The sequence below is a fragment of the Quercus lobata genome, chromosome 11 (assembly GCF_001633185.2).
Source record: "Quercus lobata isolate SW786 chromosome 11, ValleyOak3.0 Primary Assembly, whole genome shotgun sequence".
Classification (NCBI taxonomy): domain Eukaryota; kingdom Viridiplantae; phylum Streptophyta; class Magnoliopsida; order Fagales; family Fagaceae; genus Quercus; species Quercus lobata.
Window position 1 is genome coordinate 11,051,405 of NC_044914.1, and position 15,610 is coordinate 11,067,014.

Genomic DNA, 15,610 nt, shown 5'->3' on the forward strand with positions numbered 1-15,610 from the left:
TCATTTGTGATCCGATTTTTATTGGCTAGCTTGAACCACTTTTTTAAAATTTATGTGCATACTTATAGTCACTGAACCCATCATAACCCAAAAGTACAGAGGATGGTGTCAAAATTTATGAAACTCGGAGATGTTTGTTACGTATGTTTGAAAATATATTTTTTATTATTTAAAAAAAGTGTAAAAATATATGTGGATAAAAAAATTATAAAAAAAATGTGTAATATTATTTAAAAATTAAAGTTTATGTTTGAGTGGGTTTACTAAACAACCCCATACTTTTCACTCAATTATTGAGCCGTACTGGGGCCTTCTGGCCTTTTTCTCCTTGTCTTCACAGAAACCATTATTGAGAAGCACATGGGGCTGTTGTTAAAGTAGTAATTATTGAGCAGTGGAGCCGTTGTTCACATTTATCTGTTTGTTTCTAAGTGGACTCTTGACTTTACATAACTAGCCCAGTCTTCCTTCTTCACAGCCACTTTAATCTTCCTCCTCCAATATTTCAAACTACTCTCTATCAGCTAAGCTTGCGACGTTTTCTTTAATCCAACAAGAACAAATGGCCGATGCAATCCTCTATGGCGTTGTGCAGACGATCATTGAAAGCTTGGGCTCTTCCACTCTCAATGAGATTGGATCGATCTGGGGTGTCAACGATGAGCTCGAAAAAATGAAAGACACTATTTCCACCATTCAAGCTGTACTTGAGGATGCAGAGGAGCAGCAGGTCAAGAACCGCCAAGTCAAGAACTGGCTCATGAAGCTCAGAGATGCAGCTTTTGATGCGGATGACTTGTTGAGCGAGTTCTCCACTTATGTGTTGCAGCAAGAGGTGATGGATGGTCATGAAATTGTAAAGAAGGTACGCACTTTCTTTTCTAGTTCAAACCAACTTGTTTTTGGTAATGAGATGGCTGGCAAACTAAGTGCTATGAGGGAGAGGTTTAATGATATAGCGAATGATAGGAACAATTTCCAATTGATAGAGCGTCCTTTAGAGACACGGGCTGTGAGTAGGGAGAGGGAAACTCACTCGTTTGTACGTGACAAAGAAGTTATCGGGAGAGAGGAGGATAAGAAGGCCATCATAGGTCTATTGCAAGACTCTGATGTGAAAGAAGATGTTTCGTTCATATCCATAGTAGGAATTGGTGGGCTAGGGAAGACCACACTTGCTCAATATGTATACAATGATAAGATAGTCAAGGCTCATTTTGAATTGAAAATCTGGGTGTGTGTTTCTGATGTATTTGACGTGAAAACAATTGTTGAAAATATAATTATATCCGCAACTAGAAAAAAACCTGAAAGCCTTATAATGGAACATTTGCAAATTGAACTTCGCGAAATTCTTAATCAAAAGATGTATTTACTTGTGTTGGATGATGTGTGGAATGAGAATGAAGAAACATGGGGTAAATTGAGAACTCTTTTGTTGGATGGTAAAAGGGGAAGTAAGGTGGTGATAACTACACGGACTAAATTGGTTGCACATATTACCAGCCCAATCTCACAATATTCTCTACAGGGCCTGTCAGAGGATCAGTCTTGGTCATTATTGAAGCAAATGGCATTTGAAGAAGGGCAACAGACCATCAGCACTAACTTTAAAGCAATTGGTATGGATATAGTAAAAAAATGTAAGGGAGTGCCTCTTGCTATAAAGATAATAGGACGGGTCTTAAATCACAAAAAAACAGAAGCTGAATGGTCATACATCAAGAATATTGAATTGTCAAAGGTACCTAAGTTGAAAGATGGTATTATGCCGGTTTTAAAATTGAGTTACGATCATCTCCCACCACATTTGAAATGTTGTTTCGCATATTGTTCATTGTTTTCCAAAGATTATTTGATTGATAAGTTGAAATTGATACAACTATGGATAGCACAAGGATTTATCCAATCACCAGATGAGAACTTACTACTAGTGGATGTTGCCGATGATTACTTCAAGGAGCTACTTTGGAGATCCTTCTTCCAAGAAGCAGAAGAAGATGGAGGCAAGAATAGAAGGTTTAAAATGCATGATTTAATACATGATCTTGCACAATATGTATCAGAGACTGATTGTACACTAGTTGATTCCAATGCAAAAAATGTGAAAGAAAAAGGACACCATCTATCGTTTCCATTTTACAATGTTTCATTCTTTGAGGAGAATTTAAGCAAGTTGGTTAAAGCAAACAAGATACGAACATTTATATTGGTGTACGATAATTGGGCCTATAAGCGGGGAAGAATTGAAGAATCAACTCTCAAAAAACTTATTTCTAGTTTTAGATACTTGCGTGCATTAGACCTACATGGTTTAAATATGAAGATGTTGCCAGATACCATAGGTACTTTGATGTGTCTAAAGTACCTTGACCTTTCCTTTAATGATATTAAGGATCTCCCTAGTTCAATTACAAAATTGGTGAATTTGCAAACATTAAAGCTCTTTTATTGTACTAATCTTAAGGAGTTACCAACAGATATTGGAAAATTGGTCAGCCTCAAACACCTCGACATACATGGTTGTAAGAATTTGACTCATATGTCATGGGGATTTGGGCAATTGACTTCTCTTCAAACATTAGATCTCTCTTGTTGTACAATGCTTCAGGAATTACCAACAGATATTGGAAAATTGGTCAGCCTCAAACACCTCGACATACATGGTTGTAAGAATTTGACTCATATGCCATGGGGATTTGGGCAATTGACTTCTCTTCAAACATTAAATCTCTCTGAGTGTGAAGAGCTAAGTGAGTTACCAGCTAATGTTGAAAAATTGGTCAGCCTCAAGCACCTTGACCTAAAAGGTTGTTGGAATTTGACTCATATGCCATGTGGATTAGGGCAATTGACTTCTCTTCAAACATTAAACTTATTTGTTGTGAGTAAGGGTTCTTCCAGTGGACTAGTAGAATTAAACAAGCTAAACGACCTGAGAGGAAGTATAGAGATTAAAAATTTGGCATGGCTGAAAGATGCCACCTCAGAATTCAAGGTTGCAAATTTGAAGGAGAAGGAACATCTCAGTGAATTGAGATTATACTGGAATCCGGAGGGTTATGATGGCGTACATGCCAGTGATGATGAAAATTCCATGGGTGGCCTCCAACCACATCAAAGTTTAAAATCTTTGAGAGTGGACGGGTATATGGGTGTGAGAGTTTCAAGTTGGCTGTCATTCTTAACAAATCTCGTTAATTTATGGATATTCGATTGTAAGAAGTGCCAATATTTGCCACCGTTGTATCAACTCCCATCTCTCCGAGAACTAAGACTTGCGAATATGGATGGTCTGGAGTACATGACAGACGGGGATATGAATGATGAGATATCTGCTTCACTGGCATCACCATCAACATTTTTCCCATCCCTTGAGACAGTCTCTCTAATGGGTTCTCATAATCTAAAGGGATGGTGGAGGAGTGTGGATAAGGGGAATGAGGCAACAACGACATCAACAATATCTTCGTCACCATCAACTAATCACTATCACCAACACATACCTTCCTTTCCGCGTCTTTCTTATTTAAGTTTCTACGATTGCCCTATGATGACTTGCATGCCGCTATTTCCAAATCTTGAAGAAGGGCTTTTTTTGAGTAATAGCAGTTGGAAGGCATTGGAAGAGACAATAGAGATGAATAATGGGGGAGGAAGGGCTTCTTCATTTCCGTCCTCTTCTTCTTCCTCTTCCTCCTCCTTCTCCCCTCCTCTCTCCAAATTAAAGAAATTGTTTTTGAGACTGGAGTTGGAGTCTCTGCCAGAGGAGTGGTTTAAAAACCTAACTTCTCTTGAGAGTTTAAAGATTCAATTGTGTCCTAATCTGACGTCACTTCCCGAAGGGATGAGTCACCTCACCTCTTTACAGAGCCTGAGTATTGAGGGCTGTCCCCAATTAAAGCAAAGATGCGAGAAGGAAAATGGAGAGGATTGGGATAAGATTTCTCACATCCCAAATCTTGACATATTTTGAACTACTGCATACGCTTTCCTGGTATGTTCTTCACTCTTCTCTGATTTTTTTTTATTTTTTATTTTATATAACTTCTTTGATAATTTTGTAATTCTAGACGCAATATTTTTAAAGCTCAAACAAAACCAAAATTTAAAAACTCTATAATTTCTCGTGTGAACTTTTCCACACACAAATTAAAAAACAGAACTTTTCGTTTTCTTTTTCCCAGTTTCTTTTTCTTCTCCTAGATATAGCCTGGGCCTCATTATATGGGTTTCTGAATTTGTGATTGATGCTGAAATTGCAGAAAGAACAAGAGGATTTCAAATGGGAAGAAGAAAGCGTACGTATTATAGAAGCAAAACTCTACATTTTTTTTTATTTGTTTTGATTTTTGATTGTTTTTATGTAAAAATATGAAATTTTATATAAATCTTTTCTGGGTTTCATTTAAAATATACATTTTTTTTTCTTGCTGGGTTCCATTTTATGGACATGTTTGCAGTTATTCTTGAACTTTCAGAAGTTGGTAGACAAGATTCTTTTAGACAAAAATGGCTGAGTCAGACATGGATGATGATAATGACAAAAAAATAGCACCGGTGTGTTTTTTTTTTTTTTTTTTTGTGTTGTTGCTAAGAATATGTTTTTGATCCGTGTACTTCTATTAATAACCTCCTCCTGCCCCGTGTGACCAGCTGTAGCATTATTAAGATTACAACTGTGGCTTTCTACTTCTTCAGTGTGCTAGAACCCCTGTTTCAACCTTCTCTTGGTAAACAAGAGTTGCCATGTGAAGAAAAATATTGACCTATTGTGTCTACTGGCAAAACTAAAATTTTATAGTTTACGGTAATAGCTTGGTTCACATGGGTATAAGAAAATATTTTGAATTATTGAACTAATGAATTAAGGAGGGGCATACTATCTATGGCAAGATTAATGTTACTGTGTGTTTTAGGTAGTATTTCCTTTTTTAATGTCCCTGTAGTTCTAAACTTGCTTGTACCTTCTTGCTTTTGTGTTGCAATATAAATCCATAGACCGTTTTCAATGATTTCAGGGTATCATAAACTTGATTGTAGTGTTTGAGAGATTGCGAGTTGGTCACCACTGACATCAGGCATCTTACTGCACTAATAATTAGGTTTAAGGATTTCTAGGTTGAGATTGGGCTTAAATAATCACTGGATATGGTTATAAACTCTGGAGAACAAATGCAAAAAAGGATAGTTTAAAAGAAGAGGAAGAAAAAAAAAAAAACAGAGAGAGAGAGGGAGTCGGAGATAAGATTGCCTAAGAATCAAAAGAAGGCCTTTTTAGAGTTTCAGCTATAAAATACTTACTAGAATCCCTATTGTCAGTAGGCTGCAACCACTTCAAATTCTTAAGTATCTATGTTTTTAGTTATTTATCCATAACTTGCATAAAACATCTGCATAGTGTTTTATTTTATTTATTTTATTTTTTTCTTCTGATGTTTTGAAAAATTTAATTACTATTTCTATATGCAGAGATATTTTGAAGTGCAAAGCAATCTTTTGAAAGGGTGTCAGCAAGAACAGGGGACAATTGGTAAAAACTTCTCACATCCTAGGTACGCGATTAATTGTTTATTCTATACTGTTTTCTTATGATGAGAAACATCTCAGTTGATCTCTTATGCAGAACCAATTGATGCTTATTCTAACTTTAGGGCTCTGTAATTGTGCAACAAGTCAACTAATGAAGCATAGGGAAATCATGGTTTTATAGCCAAAAAAAAAAAAAAAAAGTGGGTTGCATCTAAGGAAGGGAATTTGGATCCTCTATGAATCAAAAAATAAAAAGTCATTTACCAGAATGACCTCTCAATTTGCCCAAAAAAGTTGAAAAGGAATAGTAAAAAATTGTTACTTCTCCTTCAACAAGTCAACGGCAGTGGCTTCATGTAGCTTATCAATTTATTTCATGCGGGATTTTTGAAAGAAAGTTGCATTGTTGTGTTTGGTTGTGTTTGTTGTAATGTGGCCTTATGGGGGATCCCGTGGCATCGGTGCTTTACAGCCCAGCCAACTGATACAAGTCTACCAGTGCATTGCAAAGCCCCTCATGCCTGCTTGCAACACGTATAGACGTGGGGTTTTGCTCTCCTGCCATTTGATAAAGACTTTGATGTGCCTCTTCCTAACCCCTTAAGGTTTTCAGAGCACCAGTTAGCATTTATGATCCTAGTAATATTGGTTTAAATTTGGATGATAGTTTTATGAATATATAGCTAACACTTGAATATTTGTTTATCTATCAGTATATGTTATTGATGTTTATCAGAGTGGAGCACTTTCTTTGTCTGTGTGTTTCTGTGTTATTTTCTATGAGTGCATTTTTTCATTCTAATATGTTCTCTGCTCTTTTTCTAAATTCAAGAGCAGCATTTGTGAATTTATATTTGTTACAAATTTTATAGAGAGAGGCCCCTGTGAACTGTGAAGGTCTGAGAAGAGTGTGGTTTCCAAGTGCAGTGGTTCCAAGCGGAAACCTTCTAAAACAGGCTTCATCATGGGCATTGAATTTGAGAAACAAGACAGCGACCTCATTTCAAATTTTCTTGAATTATTGGGCTTTGATGATTTAATTGGTTTCAAAAGTTCTATGGAAGAAGAATGTCATGATATTGATGAGGCAAGCTTGTGGTATAGGAGGAGAATTGGATCAAAGATGATGGGATTTAAAGAGAAGACAGCCCCCTCATGACTGCTACCATGTTTGAAAGCAAGGGTGTGTTGAATTATATTCTGGAAACCAGTTTTATTGATGTTAACCAGGCTTCTGGTTTGGACGGGTTTCTGCACTTCATTTTGTTGCTGCTGTGGACTTTGCTATTTAAGGTGAGGTTATTAAACTCTTGCTTGAAGCTTTCTGCACTTCATTTTGTCTTGTTGCATACTGTTGATTATGTACACACCTTGTTCATTTTAATCTTGCTATTTCTTTTCTCTATAGTAAATGTATTTAAATAATATTGTGTAACAGAACATGTATTGGTGTGGATTTGATTTCTATTGTCATGCATTTTGGATATGCATTACAGGAGTGCAATGGTTGGTAACATAATTTTTTTTTTTTAATAAATTCCTTCTTTTGTTTTAATAAAAAATAATCTCTTTCCCTCTTCCTCATAAGATAAGAGAAGCTACAGCGAAAAGAGGTGGGAAGGGGGGGGGGTAGAGGTCATACATTAGGTCCACCATGTGATGGTAACTTGGCGTTAGAGATAGATTTATTTTTTACATTCATTAGTTTAATAACTGATGGATTCATAGAAGAACATGTGGCATCTTACGTATCATGGACAATAAGAATTGGTGATATGAACCCATGGCTGCCAAAATAGCAAAGTTTAAGGAATCAAAATAGCAACCCCATTTCAGTTTGGCTAAAAATTTACCAGGCAAAAACTTTTTAACTTCTTTCAAACAGTCCTAACTTTTTTCTAATATAAAAACCAGTTGTGTAACTCTTTAATAATTGTCAGATAGATAAATAATTAGTTTTTGAGTACTTGGAGGTCAGGATTTTCTCAAATTAACCTTATCTTATCTTATTTTAATCTTTGTAATCTATCCAAAGCCAGCCAACACTGGCAAGGACGCAATCCTATATGTACCAAAGTGGTATTAGAGTGTGAGGATGGACAAAAGAGTCTAGTTTAACAAAATGTCATTTCTCTCACGACTAAGTCAGCAATAAATGCTTGAGAGAATCACAGGGATTTAAGCTTGAGGCACTCTCTTCCACAGGAAAGGATGGAGAAGCACACTATGCTGCTTCTAGGAAGCACTCAGAGGGAAGAGGACAGCAAGAGGGAAATCACTGTGATCGTGGCATGTAATGTAGAAGAAGATGGAGAAGTCATTATGGATTTAGAGCAAACAGATGAGCAAGAAACACCAGGTATCCCACTGCATGCCATTAGTGGTGACCAATGCACCCAAGGCATTGAAGGTATCTGGTTGAATTAATTAATAAGTCTTGTTTGGAATGTGGCACTTACATAACATGGATTTTTTTTTTGTCTTTGATGTAGTCTTGACCTCTTAAGGATAGTTAGCTTATCATTAAATCATAATGCCTCCTTGGACAATTAGATGTTTTATATCTGTTGAAAAAATAAATTAAAAATAATATAATTTTGGAGCTTTTAATTCACGAAGTACAGGAATTCATTTTTTTGATTAAAAAATTTTATAATTGAATGCCTTGTAAAAGCAATGACAATTGGGGGAAAACAAATGGTACTAAAGAAATGTGTTACCTGCTTTAATTAGATCGTAAACAAGTCCCTTGTTTTCTATGAACTTCTTGTTTTTATGTCCATCAGTGTCATGAAATCTGGAGTGCCCCTTGTGGAAAAAATTATTGCCTTGAGAAAAAAATTTTGCAAGTTAAAATGAACACCAAAACTTTCTTTCTCCAATGTTCTCTAGAAGAAGTTATTCAGAACCCAGGAAAAAAAAATCCAACTTTGGTTCAAATTGAAGGCGGTGATATTTCCCTTTTCCTCTAGAATTTTGAAATTGGTTTCCATTGATTAACTAGAGCATTGGAGAAAGCTTCAGCTTTTTCCTCCTCAGAGGGGAATGTGCCATTGATCAGACTACTTACATTACTGAGTTTGTGAGTTTTATATTAAAGGAGTGGAAGGATACGATCAATCCATTGGGAAGGAAAAGAAAGGAAAGAATTTGTAGTGTCCATTTTATTGTGTTGTTGTGTCCTCGGTTTTTTTTTTTACAAGTTGGTAATATTTTCCTGTCATATCAATCTTTTTCAACAACTATGAATACCTCAAAAAGTTATGGAGGTCAACCCAATTAGTGAGAGAAATCATGTGTTCTGAATATAAGATGAGGTAAATTGATGGTCGATGAGGAACAACCAATCAAGGTGTTTGTCATTGAGTGATCTTGGAATTTTTTTTACTTCTTGTGTTCCATTTTAAGTTAATATTAGATTTGTATGTGGTATGTTTGCAGCTATTTTTGACATCTGACAAGTTGGTACGTAAGATTCTTCCAGACAACGGATCCATTTCATACATGGATGACGATGAAGAGAAAAAAAAAAAAATTAGCATTGGTGTGGTTTTCTTCTCCAAGTTGGGTTTTTTTTTTCATCCTCTCTTTGGCTAAGCATATGTTCATAATTCGAATACTTTTGTGTTTGCCAAAATTATTATGGTTTACAGTATATTTGATGAAGACATGAAGTTTTTTATTATTGTAATAAAGCATTACTTATTAATTTATAGAAGGGGGGAGAATTAGCTCACATACAAACCTGCTCCTTTCCTGTGTTATTCTTTCTTATTTTCCACTTGAGTTCAACGGCATATTTTGCACCAGTTGGCATGGTACTATCTTGATAAGCTTTAGCATCACTAGGATTACACTATAGCATTTGACACCTTCAGTGTGCTAGAACCACTGTTCAGTGTTCTAAACTTGCTTATTTCTTCTTGCTTAGGTGTTGCACTACGAATCCACAGACCTTTTCCTATGATTTTGGGGTATCATTAACTTGATTGTACCGTTTGAAGAAGAGATTGCGAGTTGGTCATTAATGACATCAGGAATCTTACTGCAATAATGATTAGGTTTAAGCATTTAAAGGTTGAGATTAGGCTTAAGGAATAGCTAAATGTGCTTCGAAACATTGTAGAACAAATGCAAAAAGGATAACACAGAAGAAGAGGAAGAGAGAGAGAGAGAATATTGCCTTGGAATTACAAGAAGGCCTTTTTGGAGTTTTGACTACAAAATAATTGCAAGAATCTTGTTGTCAGTTGGGTGCAACCACTAAAAACTCTTAATTGTCCATATCTTTTTTTTTTTTTGATAGGTAATAAGAATATTATTAAAACAAACTGAAAACAAAAGCAAGCCAATACAAGGTGTTCATGATGGTGAACGCAAAGAAAAGCAACAAACACACAAACAACAACAAAGAACAAGAACAAACTTAAAGAGCAATACTAAGAGAAGATATAAACTCAAATATGTTGGAGCAATCCGAGAAGCCCCAACACCTAGACCAATCAAATAAGGTCTTCTGGCATAGAGCTTGTAATTGAACCAAGGATTTCTCGGTATCCTCAAAAGAGCGCCAATTTCTTTCCGTTCAAACAATCCATATCAAACAGCCAGGAACCATATTCCAAATATCTGAATTAAATTTTCCCAACCTAAAACTCCAACAATACACCAAGCTTTCCACAGAGCTTGGCATGACCCATTGTGTCCCAAAGATCTGAAGCATATAAACCCAAAGAGAGTGAGCTATCAGACAATGGAGGAGAAGATGATCCACAGTTTCCTCATTCCGATAGCACATACAACACTTATTCACCAAAATGTGCCCCTTAAGTATAAGATTATCCAATGTAAGGATCTGCCCATAAACCGCTGTCCACACAAAAAAGGCCACTCTCCTAGGGATCTTAGCTTTCCAAACACCTTTCCATGGAAAATTGGAGGCAGCTGCACCCCTAATGATATTGTAATAGGACCGGGTTTCAAACTTGCCATTTCCTTTGAGACACCAGTGAGAAGTGTCACTCCCACCACCCCTAGGGATCTGAGATTGAATTAACTCAAGGAAAGAGTAGGCGGCTCCTAATTCCCTTTCATGAAAATCCCTATGAAATCTCAAATTCCAAATTCTATCATTACCACCCTCCTGGTAGCATAATATATCAGAAATGCAAGCTTCCTTGTCATTAGAACACACATACAACTGAGGATAGAGCCTTCTAAGTGAGTTATCTCCAACCCACTTATCATGCCAAAAAAGAATACGAGTGCTATCACCCACCACTAAGGCCACATGGTTGGAGAACCCCTCCCAACCATCATGAATACCCCGCCACAGATCACATCCGTGGGCCCTTCTACGTATTTTAGTAGACCACCCCCCTTGACCCTCTTCATATTTAGATGCAATAACCCTCCTCCAAAGATGAGTGCCTTCTCGACAAACCTCCATAACCATTTCCCTAACAAGGCTTTATTAAAATGTACTAACTTCCTGATCCCCAAACCACCCAAATCTATCAGTAAACACACCTTCTCCCAAGCCACCAAAGGAAATTTGAAACACTTCTCTGAAGAGCCCCAGAAAAAATTTCTTTGAATACGCTCCAATCTATCAGCCACAGCTATAGGAATGACAAATAATGATAGATAGTACGTAGGAAGGCTCGAAAGAGTACTCTTCACCAGGGTAAGTCTACCCCCCTTTGATAAATAAAGACACTTCCAACCTGAAATTTTCTTCTCCATCCTCTCCAAAATAGGATTCCACACAGATGCTGTTTTGTATGGGGTGCCCAACGGCATACCCAAGTATTTCATAGGCAGACTACCCACTCTACAACGAAGAATGGTAGCCAAAGCATCTATATTTCCAACCTCGGAACAATCTCACTCTTCCCCATATTAACTTTCAAACCAGTAAATGTTAGGAAGCAAGTCAAAGCCAACCTAATGGACAACAACTGATCTCTAGACGCATCACAAAACAATATGGTATCATCTGCAAACAGCAAGTGTGAAATGCATTCCCTTGTAGAGTTAGTTGGCCCCACATGAAAACCACGAAGCAGACCACAATCCTTGGTTTTCTTCAACATCCTACTTAGTACTTTCATAATAAGGAGGAAGAGAAGGGGAGACAATGGATCACCTTGTCTCAACCCACGAGAGCTTCCAAAGAATCCAACTGGAGATCCATTCACAATAATAGAGAAGCGAACAGTAGTAATGCAAGCCTTAATCCACCCCCTCCATTTCACCCCAAAACCCATCCTATCCAACAGATAGAACAATGCATCCCAATTTACATGGTCATAGGCTTTTTCAATGTCCAGTTTGCAAACCACCCCAGGAACATGACTCTTCAATTTGCTGTCTAGACACTCATTAGCGATAAGCACTGAACCCAAAATTTGTCTCCCACCAACGAAAGCATTTTGAGACACAGAGATGAGACCATCAAGCACAACCCTCAATCTATTTGCCATAACCTTAGATAGCAGCTTATACACACTCCCTACCAAACTAATGGGCCGAAAATCCTTAACATCAATAGCATTATTTTTCTTGGGAATTAGAGTGAGAAACATCTGTATAGTGTTTATTTTTCTGTTGATGTTTTGGACGATTTATTTACAATTTCATATTTGATATGCATAAATATTTTGAAACACTCAAAAAAAAAAAAAAAAAAATTGAAAGGGTGCCAACAGGAAACAGAGGACAATTAGTAAAAATTGCTCACCTAGAGTTTGGAGGGAATGAACCTGTCTGTCAGAGTTGGTGCTTTTTCAAAACTTTAGGGCTCTGTAATTGTGCAACAAGCCAGCTATTTAAGCATGGGGAAATCAAGGTTTTATAGCTTACAATCGTAGCTTGGTTCAAAGAGTTGAAATTATAAAAGTAATAAACAAAGGAGTATATATATGACAAAATCAAGGTTATATTGTCTTCTAGGTTCCATCTAAAGGTGACTCCTTTCCTGTCATCCTTAGAGTTCTAAAATTTAAGATTTCTTCTTGATTTTGTGTTGCGTTAAAAACTTATAGGCCTTTCCCAATGAATTTGGATCTCATAACTGTGATTTTAGTTTTAGAAGAAACGAATGTGAGTTGGTATTAAACGGCATCTAGCTTTGTTCTACCATAATAATCAGAAGTGTTAAGGATTTTAAATTTGAGATTGGGCTTGAGGAGTAGCTGGTTCTGGCTAAAGTTCTGCTGAGCAAAGACGTGTGTGTGTGTGTTGGGGGGGGGGGGGGGTGTAGTTGTAGTGCGTCTAGATTCCTGAATAATGGTCCTTCATTTTTGTCTCTGCATTTGTTCAAATATGTTCTTATGCTGTGGCCTGTTATATCACTCTAAACATTATGTTGTAAGGATTTGGTAATTATGTTCCGATGCTTTGGGCTGTTATGTCTATTTAGACTCATGTCCCTAGATTTGTTCATTATCATATGTTCTTATTTTGTCACCAGTATTTATTCTCATGCTCTAATGTCCTCCATTTTGAGATCAACTTGAGCTTTGGTCTTCGATTAAAAATCTTAACTCTAATACAGGTATCTCTTATTATTGTAGGTAATTTTAGCTTTACATAAGAAATTACAGCGAAATCTGCTGGAGCTACCGGCATGGATTTTGTGTCCAAGAAATTGAAGAAGAAATATAACATCACTAGCATGAAGTTGCTTATACATGGGCAGATTCTATAAATGGATGGGAGTTCCTTCCTATGCATTCAAGTGCAAGATATGCACATTATGTTACAAACATGTAAGCATGAATTACAATTTTCCCTACTCAATTGATGATCTTGCAATGCATTCAATTCTTTCTTCCTGGTTGGCTTTATAATTAACACAAATGAGTGGTGTGTATTAGAGATCTTTCCATCTTGTTCTCCAGTGGGGAGAAAGTACTTCAACTTAGCTACACAATGCACTTGCATGATATAGATACAGCTACATGTATAAGACTAAAATTTTTATGTTTCCATTTGAGTTCGTAGTTAGGTATTGCCTTTGTCTCAATTAATAAGTAGGACATATTTCCATAAATCATTTAAAAAATAAAAAAATAAAAAAAATCATCTGTTCTCACCTAAGGAAATTAATCTAAAAATAACATGAGTGCATTTTTTGTTTCTAATTTGCAATTGCTCTTTTTTTTTTAGTAGACAGTAATAGCATTTGTGAATATTATACTTGGTTCAATCTTTGTAGAGAGAGACTCTGTGAATGTCTGAGAAGAGTGTGATTTCTATGTGCAGTGATTACGCGCAGAAACCTTTTGAAACAAGGTTTCATCATGGGCAGTGAATTTGACAAACAAGCAGTTTGCAAAAATCTTTTCAATTTTTCTTGAATTATCAGACTTCGATGATTTAATTGGTTTCAAAAGTGATGTGGAGAAAAGAATGTCATGATATTGGTGAGGCAAGCTTGTGGTATGGGAGGAGAATTGGGTTCAAAGATGATGGGGTTTGAAGAGAAGACAGCCCTCATGACTGCTACCATGTTTGGAAGCAAGGTTGTGTTAAATTATATACTGGAAACCGGTTGTTGCTGTTGTGGACCTTGCTATTTCAACCGAGGTTGTTAAGCTCTTGCTTGATGCTTCTGCACTTCATTTTGTATATTGTTGCATACTGTTGACTATGTACAGTACACCTTGTTCATTTTATTCCTGTTGTTTCTTTGCCTTATAATAGTAATTGTCTTTATGTAATATTGTGTAATAGAACATGTATTCGGGGTGGATGTTTATTTCTATAATGGACATGCATGGTTAACAGAAGTGCGATGGTTGGCTACATATAAATTATAATTTTAACAAATTCATTTTCTTTCATAAAAAAAAAAAGCCTCTTTCCCTCTTCCGCATAAGATAAGAGAATGGTTGCACCATGTGTTGGTAACTTGGGTTTGGAGAGGTTTATTTTTGACATTCATTAGTTTAATAACTGTTGGATTGGTAAAAGAATGGATGACATTTTATGTATCACGCACACTAAAAATTGGTGATAAGAACCCATGCCAGCAAAATAGCGAAATTTTGGGCCCGTTTAGTTATAGAGTTCAAAAATTATTGTTTAAAAAGATGTGAAAATTGTAGTTTAAAAAGTGTTATTGAAATACATGTTTTTAGTGTTTATAAAACAAAAAAATGTGTTTGGTATCATGGTTTAAATAACATGTTTCAATGTTCAAAAACATAAAATATGTGTTTGGTATATGTGTGTTAGATGGTAAAAAAAAGCTGAACAAAGTACAAAATAAATATTTTTTAAATCAGCAAAGTACAAAATAAATATAAAATATTTTTTAAATGCTGCCGGGTTAAGTCTGTGTGGGTGAGACCATTCTTTCAAAAAGCTGACCGGTGGGCTTAATACTGTTCAACTTAATTACAAAAGTGCCACTCAGCAATAGTTTTTGTTGTTCAAAATCAGTCTGAAGGTGATTTCAAAAACTATTGTTTTAAACATATGTTTTGAGCAATATTTTTCAAACACCCCTGTTCCGGAATGGTCTACCAAACGTATTTTTTTTGTTTTTGAACAATATTGTTAAACACTGAACAATATGTTTTGAAATCAATGACCAAACACCCTCTTTAAGGTCTAAAAATAGCAACTCCATTTCAGTTTGGCCATAAATTTACCAGTAAAAACTGAATACTTCTTTCAAAGTCCTAAATTGTTTCCAACAATTTCTGATCCTTCTTCTTACACTATACATCCATCGCCAACTCTATCTTAAATTGTAATGTGCTTGTTCTCAAAAGAGAAAAAAAAAAAAAAAAAACTGAATGTGCTTGTTATGAGCATAATTTTTCAAATTTGAACATTGTAGCCTCTAATATAAAAACCAGTAGTGCAACACTTTCAAATTTATTAGATAAATAATTAATTTCTGTGTAGCTGGAGGTCAAGATTTCCTATATTAATCTTATCTTATTTTGGTCTTTGTAATTTATCCAAAGCTAGCGATCATTGATAATAAGGACACGGTCCCATATGTACCAAAGTGGCATCAGAGGTATGAGCTTTCCCAATTCAAGCAAAACCAAAATTTCCA

At 36.0% G+C, this 15,610-nt stretch overlaps 1 protein-coding gene across 9 annotated transcripts; it reads left to right on the plus strand.

Moving 5' to 3' along the window:
- Positions 1–303: 303 nt before the first annotated feature.
- LOC115969587 (putative disease resistance protein RGA1) lies at positions 304–14,231 on the plus strand. Of its 9 annotated transcripts, none has more exons than XM_031089265.1 (8): positions 304–3,997; positions 4,266–4,301; positions 4,482–4,560; positions 5,473–5,555; positions 6,405–6,825; positions 7,738–7,942; positions 8,974–9,076; positions 13,110–13,136. In XM_031089265.1, the coding sequence occupies exon 1, from the start codon at positions 563–565 to the stop codon at positions 3,974–3,976; it is 3,414 nt and encodes a 1,137-aa protein (XP_030945125.1). In that variant the 5' UTR covers positions 304–562; the 3' UTR covers positions 3,977–3,997; positions 4,266–4,301; positions 4,482–4,560; positions 5,473–5,555; positions 6,405–6,825; positions 7,738–7,942; positions 8,974–9,076; positions 13,110–13,136. The 9 variants fall into 9 exon arrangements, with proteins under 9 accessions (XP_030945125.1, XP_030945129.1, XP_030945127.1 ...); XM_031089267.1 differs by lacking the exon at positions 8,974–9,076 and adding an exon at positions 13,801–14,231 and having other exon boundaries at positions 305–3,997; positions 4,464–4,560; positions 13,110–13,304; XM_031089268.1 differs by lacking the exon at positions 8,974–9,076 and adding an exon at positions 13,801–14,231 and having other exon boundaries at positions 305–3,997; positions 4,464–4,560; positions 7,738–7,891; positions 13,110–13,304.
- Positions 14,232–15,610: the final 1,379 nt, after the last annotated feature.